Source organism: Solea senegalensis, linkage group LG10, assembly GCF_019176455.1.
Source record: "Solea senegalensis isolate Sse05_10M linkage group LG10, IFAPA_SoseM_1, whole genome shotgun sequence".
Lineage (NCBI taxonomy): Eukaryota > Metazoa > Chordata > Actinopteri > Pleuronectiformes > Soleidae > Solea > Solea senegalensis.
The window spans coordinates 24802219-24830122 of NC_058030.1; the positions used below are offsets into that span (position 1 = coordinate 24802219).

General features: G+C 38.8%; 1 protein-coding gene across 3 annotated transcripts; it reads left to right on the forward strand.

The window, feature by feature from the left end:
• The first annotated feature begins 1018 nt into the window (after nt 1-1018).
• vps9d1 (VPS9 domain containing 1) lies at nt 1019-26970 on the forward strand. Of its 3 annotated transcripts, none has more exons than XM_044035652.1 (17): nt 1019-1155; nt 2124-2196; nt 2710-2892; nt 3079-3214; nt 4101-4212; nt 6705-6767; nt 7211-7263; nt 9421-9508; nt 10648-10733; nt 11038-11186; nt 13299-13628; nt 15886-16015; nt 16176-16381; nt 16454-16538; nt 22286-22390; nt 23934-24050; nt 24807-26970. In XM_044035652.1, exons 1-16 carry the CDS (start codon nt 1054-1056, stop codon nt 24043-24045), a joined length of 2013 nt encoding a protein of 670 aa, XP_043891587.1. In that variant the 5' UTR covers nt 1019-1053; the 3' UTR covers nt 24046-24050; nt 24807-26970. The 3 variants fall into 3 exon arrangements, with proteins under 3 accessions (XP_043891587.1, XP_043891588.1, XP_043891589.1); XM_044035653.1 differs by having other exon boundaries at nt 25281-26970; XM_044035654.1 differs by lacking the exon at nt 1019-1155 and having other exon boundaries at nt 2138-2196; nt 2715-2892.
• Nucleotides 26971-27904: the final 934 nt, after the last annotated feature.

Below are 27904 nucleotides of genomic sequence, written 5' to 3' on the forward strand. Positions count from 1 at the left end.
CGATAGGCGGAGTACACCCTGGACAGTTCACCAGTCCATCGCAGGGCCACACACAACTAGAGACAAACAACCATTCACTCTCACACTCACTCCTACGGTCAATTTAGAGTGTCCAATTCACCTAATCCCCACACTGCATGTTTTTGGACTGTGGGAGGAAGCCGGAGAACCCGGAGAGAAAACCCACGCACACACAAGGAGAACATGCAAACTCCATGCAGAAAGGCCCTTGTTCCAACCGGGAACCCGGCGAGAGTGCTAACCACTATACCACCGTGTGGCCCCATTTTTAGCAGTATTTAACCTTTAAAACCTAAATAAATTAGGTTTTAAAGGTTAATTCCACCTAAATATTACTGTCTAAATAAATAAATAACGTTTTAAAGATTCATTCCTACGGAGCCCCGGACATGACATGGTTAAAAAAAACAAAAATAAAAAAATAAAAAATTGCATGAATAAATTGTGAACAATTTATTTTATTTTTTACCATGTCATGTCCGGGGCTCCGTACATTCCACCTAAATATTACTGTGTCTAAATAAACAAACTTTTAAAGGTTCTTCATTCCACCTAAATATTACTGTGTCTAAACAAACAAATAAATAACGTTTTAAAGGTTACTGAGCCATTTTGCACCACTTTTAAAAAAATATATTTAGCTTATTTTATAAAATGTTTCACGACTAATTTGCATGCCTGAAAAATGTGATACTTTTTGGAAGACAATAAATAAATTCCAGGAATTTCAACAAGTCCTTGCACCAATTATTATATTATTAAACATACTAAACATATTAAACAAACATTATACATGTTAAACATCATTGTATGTACTTTAATTTTTGATGTGTTTAAAAAAATTGGATCATACATTATTATTATTTTTATTATTATTATAATAACTATAACATAATATGACAAAATATGACGTTTTTTCAGGCGAAGTCGTTGCTTCACTGCCACTCCGGTAGAGTAGGGGGCAGTAGACACGTGTTTACTGAGAGGAGGAGGAGGAGGAGGAAGAGGAAGGATCAGGAAGTGGAGGTAAACATGGCTGCAGCTGCTGCTGACAGTTGTGGAGGAAAACCTCTTCAAAACGCCATGAAAATGGCCAAAGAAGCGATTCAGCTGGACGCGGGGAGCAAATACAAGGTAAATAAAGAGACTCACGCGTCGTTAGACAGGAAACACGGCGGTGTAGTGACGGGAACGCACGGAGGTGGCGCTGTTAGCTTCTTGTCTATGTACTCACAGACTGTAAATACATGGATTCTAAAGAAAAAACAAAGGTTTTAAAAGAATCTTCATAAATATACAGCTTTATCATCATTGAAACGTGCGCAAAATTAAAAAAAATATATCATAGTTTTATTGTAGGATAGGATATTTGTGTTTGTAATGATTTTAAACTAACTTTAAGTACATTTCATTTATATATACACATATTTAAGTATATACATATATTTGTGTGTATATATATTTATGTATATACTTACATACACATATACAGTATATACATATATATATATACATACATATATGTGTCTAAGTTGAGTATAATGCTAATTTCTATCCGTGTAAGTTGCTAAATTGACCCTTAATAAAGAGAAGGACAGACAGATGGGTGGATGCATGGATTTATTTGAATTATTTCACTGTATTTTGTTTTTAACCTTTGTTTTTCTCGAACGTCAGACTGAGATTAGAGTCAGTGGTAAGGTTAGGGTTCATTCATTAATGTCACTCAATGCTGTTTTAAGCCTTTAATGTGAATGAGTGAGTAAAATTACACTGCACGCACATGCAGTAGATGTACTACTGTGTGAAAGTGTGAGTGAATGAGTGAATGGCTGTAAACTGTAGTGTAAAGCAGCTTTGAGTTGTCATCACGCGATATAAATACAGACCATTTATTTATTATCAATGTTCTGGTTAACTTAAGTTAAAAAATCAAATCAAACAGGATTTCAATCTTTGTGTTTTTCTTGTTAAAACAAATGACAAAGAGGTCAAAACAGTTAAATGTGGATCATCGTTACATTTCTGATCATCACATCGCTGCAATTTTTATAGGAAAAATAGCCATTTTAGGTCATTGTGTGTGTGTGGTCTCTCTGCAGGAAGCCTACTGTGAATACCTGCGCACCATCAACTACATCTCACATGCACTTTTGGATGAAGCTGAGTCACAAAGTAAGAAACACTGTCTTTATGTCACTGTTAAACTGAAGTTTGTAAAGCACTCACTCTCCCACACCAAAGCCCACAGAGAACATCACACACACAGGAGTTGTTGATCCACTGCTGCCTGATTCACTAAGTTCAAACATCGTATATTGTTATTTCAGCTTTTAAAATAATCCGTTCAGATTGACCTCAGTCACCCACGCCACACACACTCATTATAAAATCTGAAACTGTACAAAAAAGTACAGAACTTAAACTGCAATTGTTTAAAAAACATATAATACTTATCAAAACTTTGACTTAGGAGAGAAACATCTTGAGTCTTGTGACCCGTTTAAAGTTTCACCACGTCTCTACGTTAAAGTACGACGACACTGCGAGGCTCCAAAGTGGGCTGGGTCCTGATCTTTTTCGACCGTTTCCCATTCATGTGTATGTGGAAATTATTTGCATTGCTGAGAAGGCAAAAAAAAGAACAGATGCTGACGTGTGCTGTCTGTCCTTGTGTCCTCACGTCAGAGCAGAGGGACATGGAGGTGGTGGAGGTGGAGCGGATGTTGACGCTCGCAGAGCAGTGCGTGGAACGAGCCAAGTCCTTCGTTGATAAGAGCGCTGACCCCTCTGACCTTTCTGCTTCCACTTCCACTTCAACTGCACAATCAGAGTCTTATCAGGAGCCCGGCGTCGCCGCCGCAGACACTGGTGAACACACACATCCACTCACCTCCAACATCAAACCGCTCAGTCACTGTGACACCAGAGGTCACAGGTCAAAACGGACCAATGTACAACCTCAGGGGTTTTGTCCTGAAAACCAATCAGCACGTGTCTCTCTCTCTCTCTCTCTCCCTTTGTCTCTCTGTCTCTCTGTCTCTCTCTCTGATACAGGGTGTCAATCATCCAGCCCGACAAAGACCGGTCACTGCCGGGTGTTGTCAGATGGGGGCGGGGAACACTCCCCCTTTCTCCCCCCGGAGGTTTTCCAGCAAATACAAACAGAGGAGTCACATGACACGAGCAAAAAGTAAGATTGGATGCGCTGCATGACCACGGTGACACATCGTCAAAAGTTGACATCGGAGCTCGGAAATACGACCAACTTGGAAACACCTCGGAGGCGCGGTCACTCCCAGTTCCCACTTCCGGGTTCCGATGTAACTGGAACGCATTAGGAACTGCCACTTAGCAAAAGACGTCAGATGAGTAAAGTTTGTAAACCACTCACTCTCCCGCACCAAAGCCCATAGAGAAAATCAGTGATTTTAACATCACGGTGCACAGGGGTTGTAGATCCACTGCTGCCTCCATTACTAAGTTCTAATGTCTGATTTTATGAATTCGGCTTTTGAAATATTTAATTTAGACTTAACTCAGTGACACAAAGTGACCACATGAGGCAGCAGTAGACCAGCAGCTCCTGTGTCCCCGTGAGCTAAAATCACTGATTTTCTCTATGGGATTTGGTGTGAGAGAGTGAGTGGATTACAGACTTCACTTCCCTGTTGGAAAAGTCTGTCTCACAGTGAGATAAAGACGTGGACATGTTCTTAAAGACATCGTAGACTTAATTATTATGTAAGTGAACGTTTTAACTGAGAGGGTGTGTCTTGTCGACAGCAGGGGGCGCTCACAGCGCCAACAGCTCTGTGCGTCAGTCAAAATTAACGGTTGGTAGGAAGACTTTGAATAACCCTTGACATGCTACTACTAGCTGCCAGCTAAACCAGGAACAGCCCCAGTGCTTACAAGCTGAAAGAAGACGTATCGCCACCTAGTGTCGCGGAGGCTGTCACTTGTTTGTGTACTGGGACAAAAACAGTACAACAATTACAAACCATAGCTTGACTTAACTGTTCAACATACACACCTCATACAACCTCCCTGTGTGTGCGTGTGTGTGTATTTTGTAGGGAGCTGACACCCATTGAACAAGCGTCACGTCTGAACCAGAAGCTGAAAGCCACTTATGAAGCTCGTTTGGCGAGACTTGCACCTGGTCAGGCCTATCAGAAAACCTCTCTGGTAAGTGTGTCTGTGTGTGTGTAATAAATACACGTCTTTATGTATGGTAGTGCTCGTGTGTGTGTGTGTCTGTCTGTGTGTGATAAAATACATGCTTTTATTTTTGTGTGTACAGTATGTGTGTGTGTATGTAATAAAATACATGTCTTTATGTATGTGTGTTCTTGTGCGTGTGTGTACATGCGCGTGTGTGTAATAAAATACACGTCTTTATGTATGGCGGTGTGTGTCTCTGCATGTGTGTGTGTATAATAAAATACAGGTCTTTATGTTTGTGTGTGTGGAAGTGCTTGTATGTATGTGTTCTTGTGTCTGTGTGTGTAATAAAATACATGTTATGTGTGTGTGGAAGTGCTTGTATGTGTGTTCCTGTGTCTGTGTGTGTGTAATAAAATACATGTCTTTATGTTTGTGTGTGTGTGGAAGTGCTTGTGTGTGTGTGTAATAAAATACACGTCTTTATGTTTGTGTGTGTGTGTGTGGAAGTGTGTGTATGCGTGCGTGTAATAAAATACTTGCTTTATGTTATCTTTCATTTTAGTAGTTATTCTTTCAAAATAAAAGACATGTTTTTAGAACCTAGTCTATTCCCATAAATCAAACACCCCTGGTAGATATTGTGTAATTTCACTCAAATAGAAGTTAAAATATATAAAACTATATTTCGTAAATACATGTTGTAATTGTAAGTGATTTGACTGTTTGACATAAATCAAACAATATTTTTGCCCAAATATTTTATTTTTCCTGTCGGGTTTTGTTTTGAAATTAGTTTTTCCTTACTTCCGGTTTGAGGCGTTCGTCAGCCTGACGCACCTGGCGATGATGACGCATACCTGAGTCGACAGAGAGTGCGTGTTTGTTCGAGAACTCCGGTCCGTGCGTCGTGTTTGTTCGTCAACGAAAAGGGATTTTTTTTAAAAAATAAAGAAAAGATGGTAAGAAGCGCAACGGAAGAAAGTGCTTTTAAACAGTCTATCCACCGCGAAAATAATAATAATAAACGTAAACCTGTCGTTCAGAAACGGAACATGTTCCGGCATCGCGTGCAGCTGCGTACGTACTGGAGGAAACTGAAGGCGTTCGTCAAGGTAACGTTTATGTCGACCAGAGCTAATGCTGTGTTAGCATTAGCACGAGTTTACGCTGTAAAAAAAAACAGCTCGTAAAATCTCTCTTGTGACCTTTTTGTTTCAAATATGACAGTAAATCAATGTTTAACCACTCTTTTTGTTCTGGAGTGGTGCAACTAACACTTATTTAAAATAAAATGTCAATTATTTTCTCCAGTAATCTGTGTTGTCGTTTGGAAAAATCATCGTTTTTAAAAATTCTAATCACTTTTCTTTGTCAGTGAGTAGCAAAGCGTGGAAAATTCAAAAATGATTGATTAGTTCATTCATGTTTGTAGGTTGATTTTTTTTTTTTTTCCATCTGAAATACATATTTAGAGCTTTGTTATGTGGCGCAAAGAAACCAGAAAATATTCACATTTACAAAGCTGAAGCTTATTTTTAAGGAATAAACATTTTAACTAAACCAAACACTTAAATGTGACTTTTCTCCACTTTAAATGAAATTGAATGCGGAGTTGTCGATATTTCAAGTCCAAGCCTGTTGTAAAATGTTAAATATCATTACACCCTTAAAATTAAAATGAATACATCCCTACACCCTTCAAAGTAAAATGAAAATGATAATTACACCCTTCAAGTTAAAATAAACAAATCTCTACACCGTTCAAAGTAAAATGTTATCATTACACCCTTAAAATTTAAATGAAAAAAAATCATTACACTCGTCGAATTTAAATGAAAAAAAAATGACTATCTACATATTAAAAGAAAAAAATCAACATGCCCTTCACAATAAAATTAATATAAAGTTCATTATACCCTTCAAAGTAAAATTTAATTCATTGCACCCTTCAAAATAAAATTAAGTCACAACACCCTTCAAAGTAAAATGAAAAATAATTACACCCTTCAAAGTAAAATGAAAACAATCAACACGCCCTTCAAAATAAAGTTAATAGGAAATTGTTGCACTCTTCAAAGTAAAAATATTAAATCTCGTCAGATTTAATGGGAAAGAAAAACCATTACACCCTTTCAGAGTAAAATAAATAATTCATTACACACACACATTGTGATGATTTGAAGAAGAATTTTTTTTCCTTAGGGAAATTATTCCTCTGCATTTGTACCATCCTAGAATTAGGAGCAGTGGGCTGCCACACTGAGTAGCGCCCGGGGAGCAATGGCGGTTGGGTACCTTGCTCAGGGGTATCCCAGCCCTTTTGGCCAGATTTGAACCGGCAACCCTCCGGTTACAAGCCAAGTTCCCTTTCCACTTGGCCACGGGCTGATTTCCTGTGTTTACGGGCGGAGCTTTGACATCAGAGCTTATTTATTTAAATAAAAATGTTTTGTCTGTTTAATGTTTTCTTCAATTTGACAGATTATTATTATTTTCTGTTTTCTGTGATGCAGAAGCTCTCGCTGCAGCGGCAGATGATGGAGAACCTCATCATCGCTAAAGCCAGACAGGATGCTGTATCCTTCAAGGAAAATATGAAATAATATTATTGAAATATTACATTTTAAAGGAAAACCTAATCTGAAATTCAACAAGGAGCTCAATGTGCATTAACAAGTCTGGAGCAGAGAACGGGTATACGTTTATATTCATTCATTTATTTGTAAGTGCAATTTTTCATAGTCGATAATCACGATTTATAAATATTTTAACCGATTTGCCTTGTGGGAAAAAATCTTGTGATTTTGCTATTTGCGGTGTTTCAAATTTTGAATTTGGAAATGTTTCGTAAAGAATTTTACAGAATATTTTACAATTGCTCGCAGGCGTCGCAAACACGAAACGTCCAGTTTTTCTTTCAAAGTAAAAACTGATTGTTTTATATTGGTGGATTTGATTGTTGTTCCTGTGACGACTAAACGGTTTGTGAAGGTTTCCATGACGTTTGTCGAAACTTTAGCTGCAGCGGAAGATGGAGGAGAGAAGACTGAGGCTACAGGAAGAGGCTAACAGGTAATGCTAACTGACCTCACGGTCACCCTAACCCTTACTGAGGCTAAAGAAAATCATTACCCCCTTCAAAATAACATTTTAAAATTCATCATGCCCTTGTAAGTAAAATTTTAAAATTCATTACCCCCTTCAAAGTTAAATTTTAAAATTCTTATCCCCTTCAAAGTAAAATTTTAAAATCCTTATCCCCTTCAAGGTAACATTATAAAATTCATTATAACCTTCAAAGTAAAATTTTAAAATCCTTATCTCCTTCAAGGTAGCATTTTAAAATTCATTGTACCCTTTTAAGTAAAATTTAAAAATTCATTATTCCCTTCAAAGTAAAATAAAAATAATGACACCCTTCGATGTAAAATTAAAAAAATTACACCCTTCAAAGTAAAATTAAAAGAAATCATGTTGCACCCTACAAAGTAAAATTAAAAGAAATCATGTTGCACCCTACAAAGTAAAATTAAAAATTATTACACCTTTCAAGGTAAAATAAAAAAAATCATGCCCTTCAAAGTATGATTTTAAAATTCATTAAACCCTTCAAAATAAAATGAAGTCATAACACCCTTCAAAGTAAAAATTAAAAAAATTCTCCTAAATTTCTTCAAAATTGCAAAATTGCACTTTTTTTGCAGCAGTTTGTGTGTGAGTCGTTGCCTCTGATGTGAGAACAGTGGAGCTCTGACTCACTAATCTTAATCAGATAAGATTACACTCAGGCTGGATATTTACATTTTTAATCAACCGTGTCTGTTTTTATTTGTTTTTATCCTTTTCCTGCTTTTATTCTGTGCTTCATTTTGTGTATATTTTGATTTTACAATGGAAGGAACCGCATTTTTTGAAAAGTGTTATACATATAAAGTTGTTGTCATTATTATTATTATTATTATTATTATCATCAATAGTCCAAGTTTAAAAACACGCTGCTGACTGTGTTAGTTTGCAAACGCTCTGGGGCAAAGTTTTTGTGTGGACACAAAGTGAAGCCTTTGAAAGGAACGACTCTGTGACTCTGTTCACTGATTGTTTCCTTATCAGTTACAAGTAGACTTATCAGCCGCAAACAAACGGCTCGTCCTCAAAAACTTTGTTTCAGTTGATCGTTGTAAAAATGTTGATCAGTGTTTGTTAGAAACTGTAAATGATGACGTCCTCAAATGCTTTGTTTTGTCCACAAACTGAAAATGATGTCAGTTTTAATGAATTGCAAAGAAACAAAATTACATTTTAGAAGCTGGAAAATCACACAAACTGTTTTTTTTAATTATTTAAAACCTTTAGTAATTTCAGTTATAGTCTTGAAATAAGAAAAATAATCAAAATATTGATTTGATTTTATAAAAACATTTTTAAGTAGGACTGCAAGCGGTCATGATAGGGCCCTGCTGTCCCCATGCAAGTCAGCAGTTCCATGACCTCACTTTTGAATCTGCAAAAAACCTTTCGACAACTTTTTACCTTTGATGTGTCTCGCTCATTTAAAAAAGGGTACAAATTGCCAAAATTCAAAATTGCAGACTTCCTGTTGTGTTGAGGCCATGGTTACTGTTGATTTTTTTGTTCGTCTTGGCCTATAAAATCTTCCCAGCAAGTTTCGGGAAATTCGGTGTAACTCAATTTTGCCTCTGTTTTCACCTTAGGAGGCGCCATAGGGCCCTTGAGCAACACACAGGTCCGGGAAACTATGTCAATATCACATTTTCGCCAAACCTAACCTCCATGCTATCCATTCACTGTACACAAGAATCTTGTGTACAGTGAATGGATAATTTTTTTTTTTCATGTTGTGGATCAATTTAATAACCAATTAATTATTGCGGTGGTTAAAGATATAAATTTAACTTTGTCAAATCAACTTTTAGATGAAAACATTGTATTTTAAGCAGCATTTATCCAGTTTCTGAAAGGGAAAAGATTTTTAGACTCAAATGTAACAGTACTAATGTATTGGGGAATAAGACCGCAAAAAAAATTTAAATTCTTTTTTTGTTACGGTGCAGCAAAACTAGTGATTTGAAAAAGTTTGAATGAGGACATTTTTGTGCGTAAGGTGTGTTAGTGTGGGTGTTTTTAGTTAAGTTTAGTTAGCGCTGTTTAAAACAACACTGACACGCACAGATTTGCACTAATGGACGTGTTTTTATTTGAATATTTCAGGAGATTCGTGGCCTCCGGTGCAATGACAGCAGAGGAGCAAGAACAACGGACACTTTACACCAACGTCCTGGAATATGAACAAGACCATGTGAGTAAGACCGAGTGGCAGCTCATCATAATATGTAATGACACGGGCTGCGTTGCCCGTGTCAGTAAACCTAGTTCCTATTTAAATCCTATTTTATCACATTTTAAGTCCCATTTCTGACATTTGAGGACGTCGTCGTTCCCAGGGTTTGAAGAATGCTGATTAGGGCTGGGTATCGATCAAAAAATTTCAATACCAATACAATTTCAATTTCAGTACCAATACCGATACCTTCATTTCGATACCGGTTCCTGATCGATACTTTTTCTGATACCAGTTTTTCATTTCTAAAAAAGTAAATTAAGTTTCTTTTCATTTAGTTAGCTATATATCCATAACATAAAACTACACACTCATATCTTAAGTTAGTGTTCAAGCACATATTACGCTGCAGTAACGTTAACTTCAGTAAACAAACATACAACACATAAACTTACCTGTTGAAATCCCGACACAGCGCCGTCAGTACTCTGTACTTGTCATTGATGAAGATTTTAAATAGTTCTGGCTCTGTAACATCCACAGTAGAGCTGTGGTTGAGAGGAGGTGGATGTCTGCGCTCCGCTCTTCTTACATTCAAATACTGAGCAACTTCCTGCTCTGAGGTCGATGCCGGGCGCGTTCGGGTGCTTCGTTAAATTTGTCGTGTTGCTGACCTTAGTGGGAGCCACACTTTGGACCTCGGTGGCATTTTTAGCCCCTTTGTCACAACACACTTACGTGTAGTTAACGACACAGACACGTGAACCCGGTCTGTGGGCGTAACCGCATTGTATTCCGCATTCTGCATGCCGCAACCATGTGTAACGTTACAGCCAATCACCGGCAGCTTATCAGATCTTGATCACGTGATTAACTCTGAAGGTATCGAAACTTAGGACCAAAAAACTCGACACCGGGTAGTATCGAAGCATTTCGGTCGGTGCCATAGAAGAACCAAAGTACCGCACCCAGCCCTATCACTGATTGATATTTTTCCACATTTTGTGAAACAAACGAGTCATGGATTAAATAGTCAGGTTATGAAAATAGTGATTATTTTCAAAATCGATTAATCCATCTACTTTCATGTATATTTTAAAAGGTGGAAAAATCAGCAAATGACGTTTTTACATATTTTCTATTGTGTGAATAAAAAGGATTGGCCCAAACTGTGGAAAGCCAGCATGAAGGAGAATCCTGCTGATGTCACGCTGGTGTCACGTCTCGTCTCCTACCTGCTCAGGTAAGTCAGGAACCTTTGAAACTTAACCCGGTTGGACGTGACGCTCCTTGAAAATATTAAAATAAAAGGGCACAGTTAGTTTCAGATTTGACATCAGTGTTGACACTTTTAATGTGACCTGCTGTTGCTTGATGCAGTCACTAGATGGCAGCATGGAATCGTCTAGGACTTGTCTTAGTTTTTATGGCTTGGTCCCAGTTGATGAAAATAAGAAACATTGGTTTGTCCTGTCCAAAAATCTTCTTCATCTATGTATCTGTATTTGACGGCATGATGGAAACATCCTTTTTTTGTGTGTCCTCAGTCGCTCCGACCACCCGGTGGTGAAGCTGCTGAGGAAACATCAGAACCGTGTCTACAACAGGCTCTACCCCATCGTCAGCAAAGGCCTCCCCCAGAGTCCAGCTCTGCTGCTGAGAACGTCTCGCAGCTCTCACAGTCTCCTTCATCCAGGTAAGAAAATGTTGTGCAGCCACGTTAGAAAATGTCCTTCAGCCATGTTAGAAAATGTCCTGCAGCCATGCTGGAATATGTCCTGGAGCTACGTTAGAAAATGTCCTTCAGCCACATTAGAAAATGTCCTGCAGCCATGTTAGAAAATGTCCTTCATCCAGCTAAGAAAATGTCCTGGAGCCACATTGGAAAATGTCCTTCAGCCACATTAGAAAATGTCCTTCAGCCACATTAGAAAATGTCCTTCAGCCACATTAGAAAATTTCCTTCAGCCACGTTAGAAAATTCCTTCAGCCACGTTAGGAAAGTCTGTTTGACAGTGAGATAAAGACGTGACCATGTGACGTAGGTTTTATTTTCTCCTGTCCCAGTCAGCAGCCATGCTTGGGTCATATCAGAACAAAACGGCTGTCACTCACATCAGGAATAAAAACACTCTTGAAAACAAGGTGCTATATACAGTGGGTACGGAAAGTATTCAGACCCCTTTAAAATTTTCACTCTTTGTTTCATTTCAGCCATTTGCTAAAATCAAAAATGTTCATTTTATTTCTCATTAATGTACACTCAGCACCCCAGCTTGACAGAAAATAAGTAGTCAGACCCTTTGCTCAGTATTGAGTAGAAGCACCCCTTTGAGCTAGTACAGCCATGAGTCCTCTTGGGAATGATGCAACCTGGATTTGGGGATCCTCTGCCATTCTTCCTTGCAGATCCTCTCCAGTTCTGTCAGGTACGATGGTGAACGTTGGTGGACAGCTATTTTCAGGTCTCTCCAGAGATGCTCAATTGGGTTTAGGTCAGGGCTCTGGTTGGGCCAGTCAAGAATGGTCACAGAGTTGTTCCGAAGCCACTCCTTCGTTATTTTAGCTGTGTGCTTACATTACATTACATGTCATTTAGCAGACGCTTTTATCCAAAGCGACTTACAATGGAATTGAGTACAATCAGCCAGGGGTGGAGTCGAACTTGCGACCATGATGTCTTTCGCACACAGGGTACCGGTCTTAACCACTGAGCCACTCCACCCCCTCAATGCTTAGGGTCATTGTCTTGTTGGAAGGTGAACCTTCGGCCCAGTCTGAGGTCCTGAGCACTCTGGAAGAGGTTTTCTTCCAGGATATCTCTGTACTTGGCCACATTCATCTTTCCTTCAATTGCAACCAGTCGTCCTGTCCCTGCAGCTGAAAAACACCCCCATAGCATGATGCTGCCACCACCATGTTTCACTGTTGGGATTGTATTAGGCAGGTGATGAGCAGTGTCTGGTTTTCTCCACACATACCGCTTAGAATTAACACCAAAAAGTTAAATCTTGGTCTCATCAGACCAGAGAATCTTATTTCTTACCGTCAGGGAGTCCTTCATGTGTTTCTTGGCAAACTCTATGTGGGCTTTCATATGTCTTGCACTGAGGAGAGGCTTAAAACCAGAGTGGCTTTATGGCAGAGTGGCCCGACGGAGGGCTGCAGTGATAGTTGACTTTGGGGAACTTTCTCCCTTCTTCCTACTGCATCTCTGGAGCTCATCCACAGTGATCTTTACCTCTCTCACCAAGGCTCTTCTCCCACGATTGCTCAGTTTAGCTGGACGGCCAGGTCTAGGAAGAGTTCTGGTCGTCCCAAACGTCTTCCATTTAAGGATTATGGAGGCCACAGGAACCTTGAGTGCTGCAGAAATTATTTTTGTACCTTGGCCTGATCTGTGCCTTGCCACAATTCTGTCTCTGAGCTCCTTGGGCAGTTCCTGGACTCCAATGAAGGAGCAGAACCATCTCAAGGACAATCAGAAGAAATGAACAGCATGTGAGTTAAATATGAGTGTCACAGCAAAGGGTCTGAATACTTATGACCATGTGATATTTCAGTTTTTCTTTTTTAATAAATTTGCAAAAATTTCTACATTTCTGTTTTTTTTCTGTCAAGATGTGGTGCTGACTGTACATTAATGAGAAATAAAATGAACTTTTTTGATTTTAGCAAATGGCTGCAATGAAACAAAGAGTGAAAAATTTAAAGGGGTCTGAATACTTTCCGTACCCACTGTAAATCTAAGTTATTATTATTATTATTATTACCATTAATTAACTATCTCTTTATTTTGTCTGCACAGAGATTCAGAGGAGGCCGGCCAGCACCGGGAGCAGCAGCGTCGGCATCGGTTACTCGCCTCTGCCCTCTCACGACCTCCACACACACTGTGATGACGAGGAGGAGGGGGAGGAGCCTCACACACAGGTGACAGTGGACCGGGAGAACTCATTTGAAGACCTGGAGCAGTTCCTCACCCACCTGGACTGGATCCCAGCAGACGACACATGCTCCGATTTGGAGGTGACCTCTGACCCCACCATGCTGAATGAGGAGCATGTTCAGGAGCTGGAGATGAGGGCGCTGAAGGAGCATCTGAAGGTCGTTGTCAAAGACGTCCACATCGCCATTGGTGAGTGTGTTTTCTGACAGTGTGTGTGTGTGTTTGTCTGTGTTTGTCTGTGTCTGTGTGTGTGTGCATGTGTGTGTCTGTTTGTTTGTCTGTGTGTGCATGTGTTTGTCTGTGTTTGTGCATGTGTTTGTGTGTGTGTGCATGTGTTTGTGTGTGTGTGTGCTTGTTTGTGTGTGTGCATGTGTGTATGCATGTGGTTGTCTGTCCGTGTGTGTGTGCGTGCGTGTTTTCTGCTGCTGTTTTATAACAAGTGTGTGTGTGTGCATGCATGCGTATGTGCATGTTTTCTGCTGCTGGTTATAATATGTGTGTGTTTTCGGCTGCTGTTTTATAATAAGTGTGTGTGCGTGCGTGCTTTCTGCTGCTGTTTTATAATAAGTGCGTGTGCGTGCATGTGCATGCGTGTTTCCTATGAGGGGCATTTTATGCCAGCACACTATACTAAAACGCCTTAAGCGCGTCGCCTACGCTGCATGAAGACTGAAAAACATGCGTGTGATACACGTGTGTACAGACACGCATATTGCAAGTACACCAAATAATGAAGGGTGACGGGTGGTAAGTGTCATGCTACGTGCGAACACAGCGGACGCCCGTGCACACGCTCGTCTCAATGTACAAATAATTATTTAGTATTTAATTTAATTTAATATTATTAATTATTTATTTTTATTAAAATAAAATTATTTATTTTAAGTAATAATTTAATTAATTAATATTTTTTTATTATTTTAATTATTTATTTATTTATTTACGGAATAATTTCAGCTACTTTAAAAATAAAAAATATCCTGACAGCTCTGATGGGGCTTGGGATTCATCTATAAGTTCTGCTTTCTTCTCAACAATCCTGTATGAACCTGAGACTATATGTGTAACAGCTGATCTGTGTAGATAGAAAATGAATAACGGTCAGGTCCTGATGATCCAGTGTAACTCGTGCGTAAATGCGCACAGCCTCTTCCTCACCTCACAGTTTGGCACCTGTGCAATGGTTCAGTCCCTGATAGACCTCAACATCCTGTTATAGGCGTGCATACGCTATAGGTCGTTAACGCGTGTGTGACTATTGTACTAAAGCCAACGCTTCAGACGCCTTAACGTGTGCACGTGTGACTGAAATAAACTGTCACATCGCTCTCTCTTGGTAATACATGGACCAGACCCGTCGCCAGACCTCAGTTTTAAGGGGGGCATATGAAATGCAAAATATACGTACTGTTATTAGCCTACAGTACGTATATTTTTTATCATCCTATACTCTATTCGCGCAGCATGTAATCATGACGTTAAACATAACCAACAGCAATATGACGAGGTATAGCCTACAACCAGCGTGTCATTTGTAAATCATAAGGTGCCGGAACGCAAAGTTTACATATGACAGTGCAGGGACTGCACTTACAAATGTGAATTCTAACAAGTGAGAAAATGTGTTGACGAACAGAAATTGAATCCGCTCTTGAAATTACAGATAAAAGCCCTTTTATTTTTTTTTATTTATAACTCAATCGAAATTAATTATTTCTTTAAACTTAAAACTGTTTAATTAAGATATCAATATTAAATCATTTCACTTCTCTCTTGCCATCCTGTTGGGGCTCACGTTCCACGACGTGTCAGGCTTTTATGCTCATGTGGACAGAACGCAGTTACATTACATTACATGTCATTTAGCAGACGCTTTTATCCAAAGCGACTTACAATGGAATTGAGTACAGTCAGCAAGGAATTGAGTACAGTCAGCAGTTCAGTTGTGAGGCGCACGATGAAGTTTCTTCATGTCATCAAAGCATTTTTTTTATAAAGAACTGAGGATATTACAATACACTGGTCATCTGCATGAGTTTTGTCCTGGTAGACAGTGAGTTATGCGTTGTCACTTTTAAGCTCCTGTGTGATGAACAGTGGCAACAACGCGTGTGCAGTGTCTGCGCGAAGCATACGTGGCGCCCGTCTGTCCATTGAAAGTGAATGGAAATTACACGTGCACGTTAGAGGTTTGATTTCATCGCAGAGACGCTGTACACATGTTTGTAGTATAGTGTGCTGGCATAAAATGCCCCTGATAGTTCTCTGCTGCTGTTTTATAATAAGTGTGTGTGTGTGTGTGTGCATAATGTGTGTGTGTGTGTGTGTGTGTGTGTGTGTGTGTGTGTGTGTGCATGCGCGTGCGCATGCATGTGCGTGTTTTCTGCTGCTGTTTTATAATAAGTGTGTGTGCGTGTGTGCGTGTGTGCGTGTGTGCGTGTTTCAGATCAGCTCCTGTCTCTGTGTCTCTTGTCCTTCGAGTGTTTAAACACAGCCTCCTCTAAAGATCTGTGTCTGGCCAGCATCGAGGAGGCCTTCTTCACGCCTCTGTGGAGCGCCCTGGTGGCCCTCTTCAGGTACTGCAGCACACATCCACTGACACCGTATTGTTATAAGTCACCGGCTGTACTTGAGAGGATGAAAATAACGAAAGACAAAAAATAAAATGTCATAAAACATCAATCACAACTTTATCTTTTTGATTTTTACCTTCACAAACATGGTTTGTTATGACAGGAAGGTGAATGCAGAACATGAGCAGGCCTTTGAGATGAGTGTCAAACTCTACCAGGAGGCTTCACCCAGAGACGTCGGCGTTCCCGCAAAACTCTTCCCCCAAGAACCCGGAGTGCTGCAAGGTTCCTACCCCTACGAGTCTGCTGTGGAGGAGCTGAAGCTTCTGGTGAACGACTGCTGTCCACAGAAGAAGCTGGAGTGTATCGGTGAGTCTGTTGATCTTCTCTTCTTCTGAACATGTTGATGGAACCTGTAAATGATGTCTGGTTTTGTTCCAGTTCGGACTCTGCGTATGATCTGTGTGTGTGCCGAGGACTACAGGTGCCTGAACGAGCTCGACTCCTCCCCAAAAACTGCTGCCATGTAAGTTCTCACCTCATCCCCTGGGGTTTTTACTTTAAATTACCACAAACGTTTGCAGCGCGACTCAAGTGTCTGATACAACACCAACATCAGTCTGACACAGTCTTTAAACGCAACACACAGGTGTGCTGATGCCATTAGCTGCCATTTCAAAATAAAGCTCCAGCTAGAGGAAGTCAACTCATTAATCAGGCCCATATTTACCATTTTTTTTATGATCTGTATTTACCAATCATTTTTTTATTAGTCGTCAATTACTACAAGGTCAAAGGTCATCGTTAATTTGTTTTGTTTTTGTAGCAAGAACCCTGAAAATATTCACATTTAAGAAGCTGAAAAATGACAGAAAGTAGAAAATATTCACATTTAAGAAGCTGAAAAATGACAGAAAGTAGAAAATATTCACATTGAAGAAGCTGAAAAATGACAGAAAGTAGAAAAATTGACAGAAAGTAGAAAATATTGACATTAAAGATGAAAAATGAATTTAAGAAGCTGAAAAATGACAAAGTTGAAGAAAAAAACATTTAAGAAGCTGAAAAATGACAGAAAGTAGAAAAATATCACATTTAAGAAGCTGAAAAATGACAGAAAGTAGAAAATATTCACATTTAAGAAGCTGAAAAATGACAGAAAGTAGAAAATATTCACATTTAAGAAGCTGAAAAATGACAGAAAGTAGAAAATATTCACATTTAAGAAGCTGAAAATGACAGAAAGTAGAAAATATTCACATTTAAGAAGCTGAAAAATGACAGAAAGTAGAAAATATTCACATTTAAGCTGAAAATTACAGAAAGTAGAAAATATTCACATTTAAGAAGCTGAAAATGACAGAAAGTAGAAAATATTCACATTAAGAAGCTGAAAATGACAGAAAGTAGAAAATATTGAAAAATGACAGAAAGTAGAAAATATTCACATTTAAGAAAAATGACAAAGTACAAAATATTTACATATAAGAAGCTGAAAAATTACAGAGTTGAAAATATTCACATTTAAGAAGCTGAAAAATGACAGAAAGTAGAAAATATTCACATTTAAGAAGCTGGAAAATGACAGAAAGTAGAAAATATTCACATTTAAGAAGCTGAAAAATGACAGAAAGTAGAAAATATTGACAGTTAAGAAGCTGAAAAATGACAGAAAGTACAAAATATTTACATATAAGAAGCTGAAAATGACAAAAAAATATTCACATTAAGAAAAAATGAAAGTAGAAAATATTTTAAGAAGCTGAAAATGACAGAAAGTAAAATATTTACATTAAGAAGCTGAAAATTACAAAGTAGAAAATATTCACATTTAAGAAAGAAAATGACAAAGTAGAAAATATTCACATTTAAGAAAAAATGAAAGAAGAAGCTGAAAAAGAAAATATTCACATTTAGAAGCAGAAAAATGACAGAAAGTAGAAAATATTCACGTTTAAGTAGCTGAAAATGACAGAAAGTAGAATATATTCACATTAAAAAACCTGAAAAATGACAAAAGTAGAAAATATTGACGTTTAAGAAGCTGAAAAATGACAAAAGTAAAAATATTTCATATAAGAAGCTGAAAATTACAAAGTTGAAAATATTCACATTTAGAAGCTGAAAATGACAGAAAGTAGAAAATATTGACATTTAAGAAGCTGAAAATGACAGAAAGTAGAAAATATTCACATTTAAGAAGCTGAAAATGACAAAGGAAGCTGAAAAATTACAGAAAGTAGAACATATTCACATTTAAGAAGCTGAAAAATTACTGAGTGTAGAAAATATTCACATTTAAGAACCTTAAAAATGACAGAAAGTAGAACATAATCACATTTAAGCTGAAAATTACAGAAAGTACAAAATATTCACATTTAAGAAGCTAAAAAATTACAGAAAGTAGAAAATATTCACATTTAAGCTGAAAAATGACAAAGTAGAAAATATTCACATTTAAGAAGCTAAAAAATTACAGAAAGTAGAAAATATTGACAGTTAAGAAGCTGAAAATGACAAAGTACAAAATATTTACATATAAGAAGCTGAAAAATTACAAAGTTGAAAATATTGACAGTTAAGAAGCTGAAAAATGACAGAAAGTAGAAAATATTCACATTTAAGAAGCTGAAAAATGACAGAAAGTAGAAAATATTCACATTTAAGAAAGCTATTTTAATTGTTTAAAAAATCACTTAAACTGATGAATAGATGATCAAAGTAGTTGCCAAATGATTAATATTCAATTCATTCGATTCATCTTTTTATTTATCTTCAAAATAAGAGCCTGTTTTTTTATTGATTAAAGTAAATAAAAAAAAACAAGCCCACTCATTGTGTAAAACAGTTTGTGTCAGCTCTCATCACTCAGTTCTGACACAGCAGGAAATCATGGAGCTCCGTTTCCCTGCCTGAACTCTTTCTCTCCCTGTCCAGACCTGTAAGTGGGTCGATCTGTCTGGGTTTGATTCAAACTTACAACCGAAAACAAACCAGAGAAAGACACGCGACCATGAATAAAGGCTCAGTGAGTCACAGCAGTGAGTCACAGCAGAACCTGCATAGACTGTGGACTCAACTTAAAATGTTATATAAACGCAAACAGTTAAATGTCAATATTTTCTACTTTCTGTCATTTTTCAGCTTCTTAAATGGGAATATTTTCTACTTTCTGTCATTTTTCAGCTTCTTAAATGGGAATATTTTCTATTTTCTGTCATTTTTCAGCTTCTTAAATGTCAATATTTTCTACATTCTCTGTTTAAATGTCAATATTTTCTACTTTCTTTTTTTTTCTTAAATGTCAATATTTTCTACTTTCTGTCGTTTTTTAGCTTCTTAAATGTCAATATTTTCTACATTCTGTCTTTTTTTGCTTCTTAAATGTCAATATTTTCTACTTTCTGTCTTTTTATTCTTAATGTCAATATTTTCTACTTTCTGTCATTTTTAGCTTCTTAAATGTCAATATTTTCTGTCTTTTTTGCTTCTTAAATATCAATATTTTCTACTTTCTGTCTTCTTTTTAGCTTCTTAAATGTCAATATTTTCTACTTTCTGTCATTTTTCAGCTTCTTAAATGTCAATATTTTCTACTTTCTGTCTTTTTTCTTCTTAAATGTCAATATTTTCTACTTTCTGTCTTTTTTTTTCTTCTTAAATGTCAATATTTTCTACTTTCTGTCATTTTTTTTGCTTCTTAAATGTCAATATTTTCTACTTTGTCATTTTTCAGCTTCTTAAATGTCAATATTTCCTGGTTTCTTTGCTCCATAAAACAAAGAAATCATTCAAACTGAATCATTTTGTTTGAGGACAAAAACAAAGACATATCCGAACGTTATCATTTAACTACATACTGTAGTTTTCTTTTTTTTTTGTCTTGTTTTTGGATATTGAGACAAAGACTGAAACAAATGTTATTTTAAATGTGTTCAAATTTAAAATCGTGTAACACTAATAATACATTTTATTTAAATTTATTATTAAATAAATACATTTAAATAAAGACACTACTGTGTCTTTTTGTTTTTCTTCATTTGAAATTGTTAATTCACTACTTTAACGTGCAATGAATTATAAATAACTGCCAGATATTGAACGTTATTCTGGAAAAATGGGCAATAGCACATTTTCTGGCCCTTTTTATGATTAAAATAAGCAACAAAAAAAGTCCAGACGGACATTTTGATGCTTTAAGAAATGCACATAAATGAATGGATAAAAATACATCCAACATCTGATGGGATGAATCTGATCCCATGTATTTTTCTTAATAAATGAACTTCTAGTTTAATCAGTCAAATTCTTACTGTTCTCATTAAAGGGATGAGTGGTTAATCACAAACATCGTCACACTGATTTACTGTGCTTTTGTTACCTGGAAACACTCTCTGTCTCAAACAGCTGTTTCTGTTCCATCTCGGACCCATTTCATTTATTTGATTTTTATTTATTTCTGTCTGGTGAAAGCCACTCACCACTGACATCATCAGTTCAACAAAGCGCTGGCTCAGAATTGGATCTTGAAGGCAGTAAATTTGGACTCAGTGTTGATTTTCTGCCCGGATCATTTTTCATTATAAACTAACATGTTGCTGCTTTTCTTCTTCTTCTGTGTAAACACAGGCCGCGGGTCTGACTCATTCTGTCTCACTTCCTTCATCTCCAGTAAAGTTTTAAATCAGGGATCATTGCATTTCTCAGGTTAACATTTATTTTGGAAACCTTTCGGGGTAAAGAAATGACACTTGTTTAGTGCTTTTAATGTGGAGACATTTATTTTGAAAATCCTGGGGTTGCTTTTTTAGTGTAAACAAGCAGAAGCTGAGACTTTAATTTTGAAAATCCTGAGGTTGCTTTTTAACATAAACAAGCTGAAACAGCAACTTTAATTTTGATGATCCTGAGTTTGCTTTTTTAGTGTAAACAAGCACAAGCTGAGACTTTAATTTTGAAAATCCTGGGGCTGCTTTTTAACATAAACAAGCGGAAAGACTGACTTTTAATTTTGAAAATCCTGGGGTTGCTTTTTTTTAGTGTAAACAAGCAGAAGGTGAGACTTTAATTTTGAAAATCCAGGGGTTAACATAAACAAGGGGTTCCTTTTTAAACGTAAACAAGCAGAAAGTGAGACTTTAATTTTGAAAATCCTGGGCTTACTTTTTAAGCAGAAACCTTCATTTTGAAACACTTCTCAACATTTTTCTGACATTTGATTTAAATCAGTTAACCTAAATGCAGATTAGACGTATTAGAGAAACCATAATTGTAAATAAAACATTGATTTCATGTGAAGTTTTCAGCGCTCGTCATAAAACTCGTGACTTCACTTTAGATTTACGTGTTTATTGGTCAGAGTATCTGTTGATGTGTTGCCGCGCCTCGACTGTAAATCACGTTTGGATGAAGCGAGTTTGTGCATCATTGGTTTTTATATAATCACTCTCTCTCACACACACACACACGCTGCGATGCACTCGCTGCCCTCCGCTCTTTGTCCACGTCTCAACTGGAGGCTCGTTTGTCCTCTTTTGTCCACTCTGCTATTGTTCGGCTTAAATTGGTCACAACTTTTCCTCCATTTCCTGTTTAATTAAGGAGCCGCGCTGGATCAAAGCGTTTAAACGTAACGTAATAATGCTTGCCTCGGCTGTTTATGACCTCTCTGAGTGAATTATGGAGGACATAATTGAGCCTAATCTCCGTCAAATCACTATTTATGTGTGGGAAGAAGGCATTGTGTCCTTGGAATGCAGAGACGCCAGTTTTCGTGTGAGCGGAGCGTCGTGTGTGTGTTTACAGTAGATTATAATTCAGGGATATGACTGTTAGTGTGTGTGTGCTGAGGTTACATGAGCCTGTCCGCACCTTCCAGAACCTGCAGAAACACAGTATCCAGTTACACGGGGCCCGGGTCAGTCGAGGGCCAGCACAACTGCCTTCTCACGCAAGGCAACAAGCGAGCGGCCGGGGCCTGCGTGCGTGTCAGCGGCGATAAACAAACGGTCAGTGTCTGCATACAGGGAGAACACTATCAGGCCGCCGTCATCTCCCGGCCGGCAATTTGTCCTCCCAGCAGATCAGAGAGGGAGAGAAGAAGCGTCCCTGAACACGCAGCCCATTAAGAGCTGCATTTGGTTTTAGTTTCCACTCAGTTCCCCCCGGGGAGCACAGCGGCATCGCGCTCTGCAAATGTCACTCTTTTTCTTTCCCCTTGTGCTTGATTTATTTACTTGTGTTTTTTTTTCCCCTCTGTTGTTTGTGTGTCAGTGGTGCCGACGACCTGCTGCCCATCCTGTCCTACGTGGCCCTGCGCAGCCAGTGTCCTCGGCTGGTGTCCGAGTGCGCGGCGCTGGAAGAGTTCATTCATGAAGGGTGAGTCACGACGGTTTCCAGCTGTTTGTACCGAAAACACGAGGAGACACCGGCTACCGGCTGGTGTCACGCACACACATCTGTGACAGTTCGGCCTACACGTGTGGTCGTCGTCCACACTCGCACGTTACCATAGCAACGCGTGCCTGTGGCCTCACCGCTCCACAGACGCTTAGAAACGGCTGAACTTGATTTAGTCTGAATACTGAAGGGTTTTTCAGACTAAACAAACAGAAACTTTAACTTTGAAAACTGCAGGAGGTTCTGTTCTGAAAAAAATTTTATTTTTAAAACTTATTCGGTTTTTTGAACAGAAGTATGAAATGTGATTGGTGCTTTTTAGTGTGGACGAACAGAAACTGAGCCTTATTCTGAAAATTGTGGGGTTGCATTTTAATGTAAACAAACGTGAGACGTCATTCTTGAAAACTTTGAACAGAAATTGAAACTTTCAATTTGAAATGTGATTGATGCTCTTTAGTGTGGACAAACATGAACTGACTTGTTTTTTCTGATAGTGCACAGTTGTTTTGTGTGGACAAAACAGCAATTCAGACTTTTAATTTAAAAACTCTGGGGGTATGGATTAAGTGTGGACAAACAGAAAGCTTGTGTTTTAGTGTGGATGAACCCAAACTGAAAAGAAATAGTGGGTTTTGTTTTAATGTGGATGGACAGAAACTGAGAATTTTATTTTGAAAACTGCAGCATTGTTTCTAGAGTCTTGATTTGAAAACCTTGGGGTTTTGTTTTAGTGTGGACCAATAGAAACTGACACTTTAGTAAACAATGACGTTCACATTCTCTTCCTGACTGCTTTGTTTTCAGTCACAACGGTAAACAAACACTTGCTAACACTTCCTGTCGCTATCGGCTCCACATCTCCGTCGCACCAACAAAACAAATCCTCACTCCTAACTTTTCACTGTGGCTGTTCCTGGTGTAGATTGTTTCTCTGTCACCTAGCAACCAACAGCAGAGGCGATAATCTGCTTCTTAAAGCCACAGAGTAACGGCACCAGCCACACTGGTGGTGCCCGAGATACTGCGCCCTACCACGTATCGACATTTGTGCAATTAAAACCACACCCGAGAGATCAACCCACAGCCGAAACAGCAGCTGCTCAGATTAGCTATGGTTAAGGAATGTTGGGATATTTGGGATTTTCTTTGACCATAAAACTCAAAAATGAAGTCTCACTTGGACATTGAAGACACTGAGTGGGTGGGAAGAGTTTGAAATGAATGGGAGAGGCTACAGCAGAGTGAACAGGCTGTGGTCAACTCAATCAACAAAACAAAACACATGATGAGAATGAAAACAAACCAGCTCAGGCCATTTTTAGTCTCTGGTACCACAGGAAAGATTCTAAAGCTCAAAGTTCCTTCGTCACAGCTCAAAGTTCCTTCATCGCAGCTCAAAGTTCCTTCATCACAGCTCAAAGTTCCTTCATCGCAGCTCAAAGTTCCTTCATCGCAGCTCAAAGTTCCTTCATCGCAGCTCAAAGTTCCTCATCGTCGTGTTTGCACTGGTGTGTTTCAGGTTTCTGATCGGAGAGGAGGGTTACTGTCTGACATCGCTGCAGAGCGCTCTGGCTTACGTCGAGTCTCTGCACACAGAAGGAACTCAGCTTCCTGCAGACAAACTCATCTGAGGGAGGTAAAGATCATGTGATCATCATGACATGAATGTGATGTTTCCAGTGTGGACAGGATCACGCTCTGTGACGACAATTCACAACAATGTAATCTACGTTAGCTTCAAAACACTCACTCTCCCACACCAAAGGCCACAGAGAAAATCAGTGATTTTAGCCGCGGGGACAGAGGAGCTGCTGGTCCTCTGCTGCCTCGTGTGGTCACTTTGTGTCACAGAGGTCAGTCTGAACAAAGTACTTCAAACGCTGAAGTGACAAACATCCGACATTAGAAATTAGTGATAGAGGCAGCAGAGGATCAACAACTCCTGCGTTTGTGTGATGTTAAAATCACTGATTTTCTCTATGGACTTTGGTGTGGGAGATTGAGTGGTTTACAAACAGTATAACACAGATTTTAGCCACTTAGATGAAGACTCGGCTAATAAAATCCACATCAGCTTTAGTCTGCAATATCTGAAGAACGTCTGTTCACGTCTTTCTAAGTGACCACACGAGGCAGCAGAGGGCCAACAGCTAAAATCACTGATTTTCTCTTTGAGGTTTGGTGTGTGAGAGTGAGTGGTTTACAAACGTCTGTCTCACAGTGAGACAAAGACGTGGACGTGTTCTTAAAGACATCGTCGATTTTATCACAAGTCTTTTGTTAAATCTCTAAAATCAGTGTCACAATAATTACAATAACACAAATAAGTGAATATAAATAAAGATGCTCCGTGTTGATGTTTACGTAACTCAGACATTTTTTTGTGTCCCAGGCTGAAAGTAAACCTTTCCAACACTGAACTGTGCGCTGCAGCGCCCCACAGAGGCGACAGCTGAACCTGCACACGTGTGTCTGCTCTGAGGTTTAACTGTGGCTCAAATATTTTAATTTATACTCAAACCTCACATCGACATCAACCACATATATTACATGTTCTCTCTTTTACGCGCAGGAAATTATACAGAAATGTGTCAAGTTGAGCTGATGCCCCCGAAATTACAGGGGGAAGTCGGGATGAAATATTCTCCCACTTCCTCATGACTTCACTTTAAATGGAAAGACCTCTGCTGGGGTGTAGCGTCAGGGCAAAGGTCACACTGAACTGGTCAAAACCAGGAGAAGAGAAAGTGGAATAGAAACTCCGAAATAGTTGTTTTTTATTGTTTGGAATTTTTTTAGTTTTAATATAAAAAAAAAATTGTGTGTGTGTGTTTATTTTACAATGGTGGCCAAATCTCCTCCACAGACTTAAGTGATTGCACTTTGGGTGGTGATGCGTTCAGGGACCGCACTCTGGCTCCGTGTCATGGCGACAGCGAGGCGCCGCAGGGGTCAAAGGTCGACATAGTCCCAGTGAATGTTAACGTCGTGTTTATTTTTAAGTTTTAACACTGTTGCACTTTGTTAGTTTGCGCCATCTTTTAAGTGTGTGTGTGAGTGAGTGTGTGTGTTTGTGTGTCGGATCACTTTTTCAAACAACCAAGTTCTCACACAACTTGGTTTCTCCTCCACCTCCTCCTCCTCCTCCTCCTGCTGCTGCTGCTGTTTTTTGTTGTTTTGTTGTCGTTACAAAGTCGGGCAGTGACACTCGCTGCTCTTCTTCAGGCCACGCCCCCCTGCCTGGCACGAAGTGACGTGTATGTGCAAATTCTCTGTCGCTCTGTCTCTGTCAGATTTTTTGTAAAAGAATCAACGCCATTACAGGACGAGAACCAAGAATAAACAAACCACTGGAGCGGCGTTAAAGGGACAGGTGTGTGTTTTTTATTATTGTTTGTGTGGTTTTGACATATGAAGACGCCGCAGACATTTGTTTCATCTCTTCCAGACAGTTATTCATTTTATTGATTTTACAGAGGAATGAAAATCGTTTTGTTGAAATTTCATCAAACATCTACAACATGTGGAAATAAAGTGTGTTTTGGATAAATGTGGTGTGGACGAGGTTCAGGTTTATCAGTGTAGTTGTGTGAGACACTCATGTGAAAACACAAGACTGTGAATAAACTACGTCCGTTCATGTTTTCATGTCTCTATCTCACTGTGAGACAGACTTCTGTAAACCACTCACTCTCCCACTCCAAACCTCATAGAGAAAACCAGTGATTTTGACATCACACACACAGGAGTTGTTGATCCACTGCTGCCTCCATCACTAAGTTCTAATGTCTTATTTTGTCATTTTCGGCTTTCAAAATCCTTCATTCGCATTTACTTCGGTGACACAAAGTGACCACACGAGGCAGCAGTAGACCAGCATCTCTTGTGTCCCCACAGCTAAAATCACTGATTTTCTATATGAGGTTTGGTGTGGGAGAGTGAGTGGTTTACAAACTTCAGTTTCCTGTTGATAAAAGTCTGTCTGACAGTGAGATAAAGACGTGAACGTGTTCTTAAAGACTCCACCACCTTCTATGAAACGCGCTGCTGTAGAAAAAGCTCTTGCAACTGCACTTTAGAAACCCGAACTGTCCCTTTAATTCTGTGAAAAATGGAAACTGGTTGCAGCCGCAAGAGGGAAAACACTTTCAGATAGACAGTGATTACATTATGAGCTAAAACATGTAAAAAAAAACACAGTCAAGCTTCAAACTCTATTTTTTTTTTGTTTGTTTTTTAATGTCATTTTATTTTATGTTGTATTTGTTTGCTTGATTTCAGATTTTATGTTTGTTTTTTTGTTAGTTTTGGGTCCAAAAGATGTGAAACCGACAAGTCGCTCTAATAAATGTTGTTCTAATTGTAAATTCTAATTGTCATTGTCGGGAAAGTGCGTTTTCTTTTTTTGCAAAGTGGATTAAACCACTACGTTAATATCAACGACAGTTTGTAAGGATGTGAACGTTGTCACGATTGTTATTAAAACTCTGAACTGTGAACGCTGGAGAACGAAAGACTGACGAGAGAAGAGTCAATAAAGAGAACTGAAATATCAACGTCGCGTTTGTCGTCATTGTCGTCGTGGGAGAGAGAAGTGAAATAAACTTAAAAAAGGATCATATTTAAAATGTACTCAGAATAAATGTTACTTACTTTTTAACAAGGTCTTACAAAAAGGACAAGGGAACAAATCTCACATGAACGTTTTTTAATTAAAGACAAGTTTACAAAATAAAATATGTAAACAATGTGTCAGTCAACGTGGGTCAAAGGTCGTAAATCTCACTCCCTCAGGGACCTGGATTAACAACAATTCACCTGTCCTCACTATCACCTGTTTGTCCTTATCATTCACCTGTCCTCATCATTCACCTGTCATCATGGTTACTCGAAGCGCTTAGAAGAGAAGGATCCTTCAACTGCTGAAAAACGTCGTCTCGCCTGAACTGTAGCTCGCTCGTTTGTTTCCAGTATTTCTTGTGATTTATGTCTGTAATCTAATCTCACCACATCTAATCCCTTCCTCTGAAATAACCTTCACAAACTAACTGTTTCAGTTTCTCTGTGAAACGTCTGAAACATCACAGACACACATTCTTAAATGTCCCGTCGTCTGTTAAAGTGTGTGCGTGTTTAAAGGGGACACACCCCGGTGGAGCTAGCGTGACTGCAGATGTGTGCCTGTTGTTTTTTGTCGTGACCTCATAGCTGTTGACACCACCACGACCTCGCCAGCGTTTCAGCTCGTTATCAATCATTTGCAGGAGGAGCGTCTCTGTGAGGACGATCGCCCCCGTGTCCCCTGTCCCCCTGTCCCCTGACCTGCTGCTGTGAGTCTCAGAGAACGAGACTGTCCTGAGTGTGCGTCAGATCAGAGACTCTGCTCCAGTCTTTAATCTCCTCGCTCGCTCGCTGCCAGACGTGTGTACGAGGAGGCAAACATCAGGCAACATTTTTTAATCACTCACTCGCCTCTTATTCACTCGAATG

Bases quoted from the DNA above. Each gene is read 5' to 3' on its own strand.
- vps9d1 (XM_044035652.1), top strand. From the start codon at position 1,054: ATGGCTGCAGCTGCTGCTGACAGTTGTGGAGGAAAACCTCTTCAAAAC. The intron at 7,264-9,420 runs GTAATGCTAACT...TGAATATTTCAG, and splicing joins CTACAGGAAGAGGCTAACAG to GAGATTCGTGGCCTCCGGTG. The intron at 11,187-13,298 runs GTAAGAAAATGT...TTGTCTGCACAG, and splicing joins TCACAGTCTCCTTCATCCAG to AGATTCAGAGGAGGCCGGCC.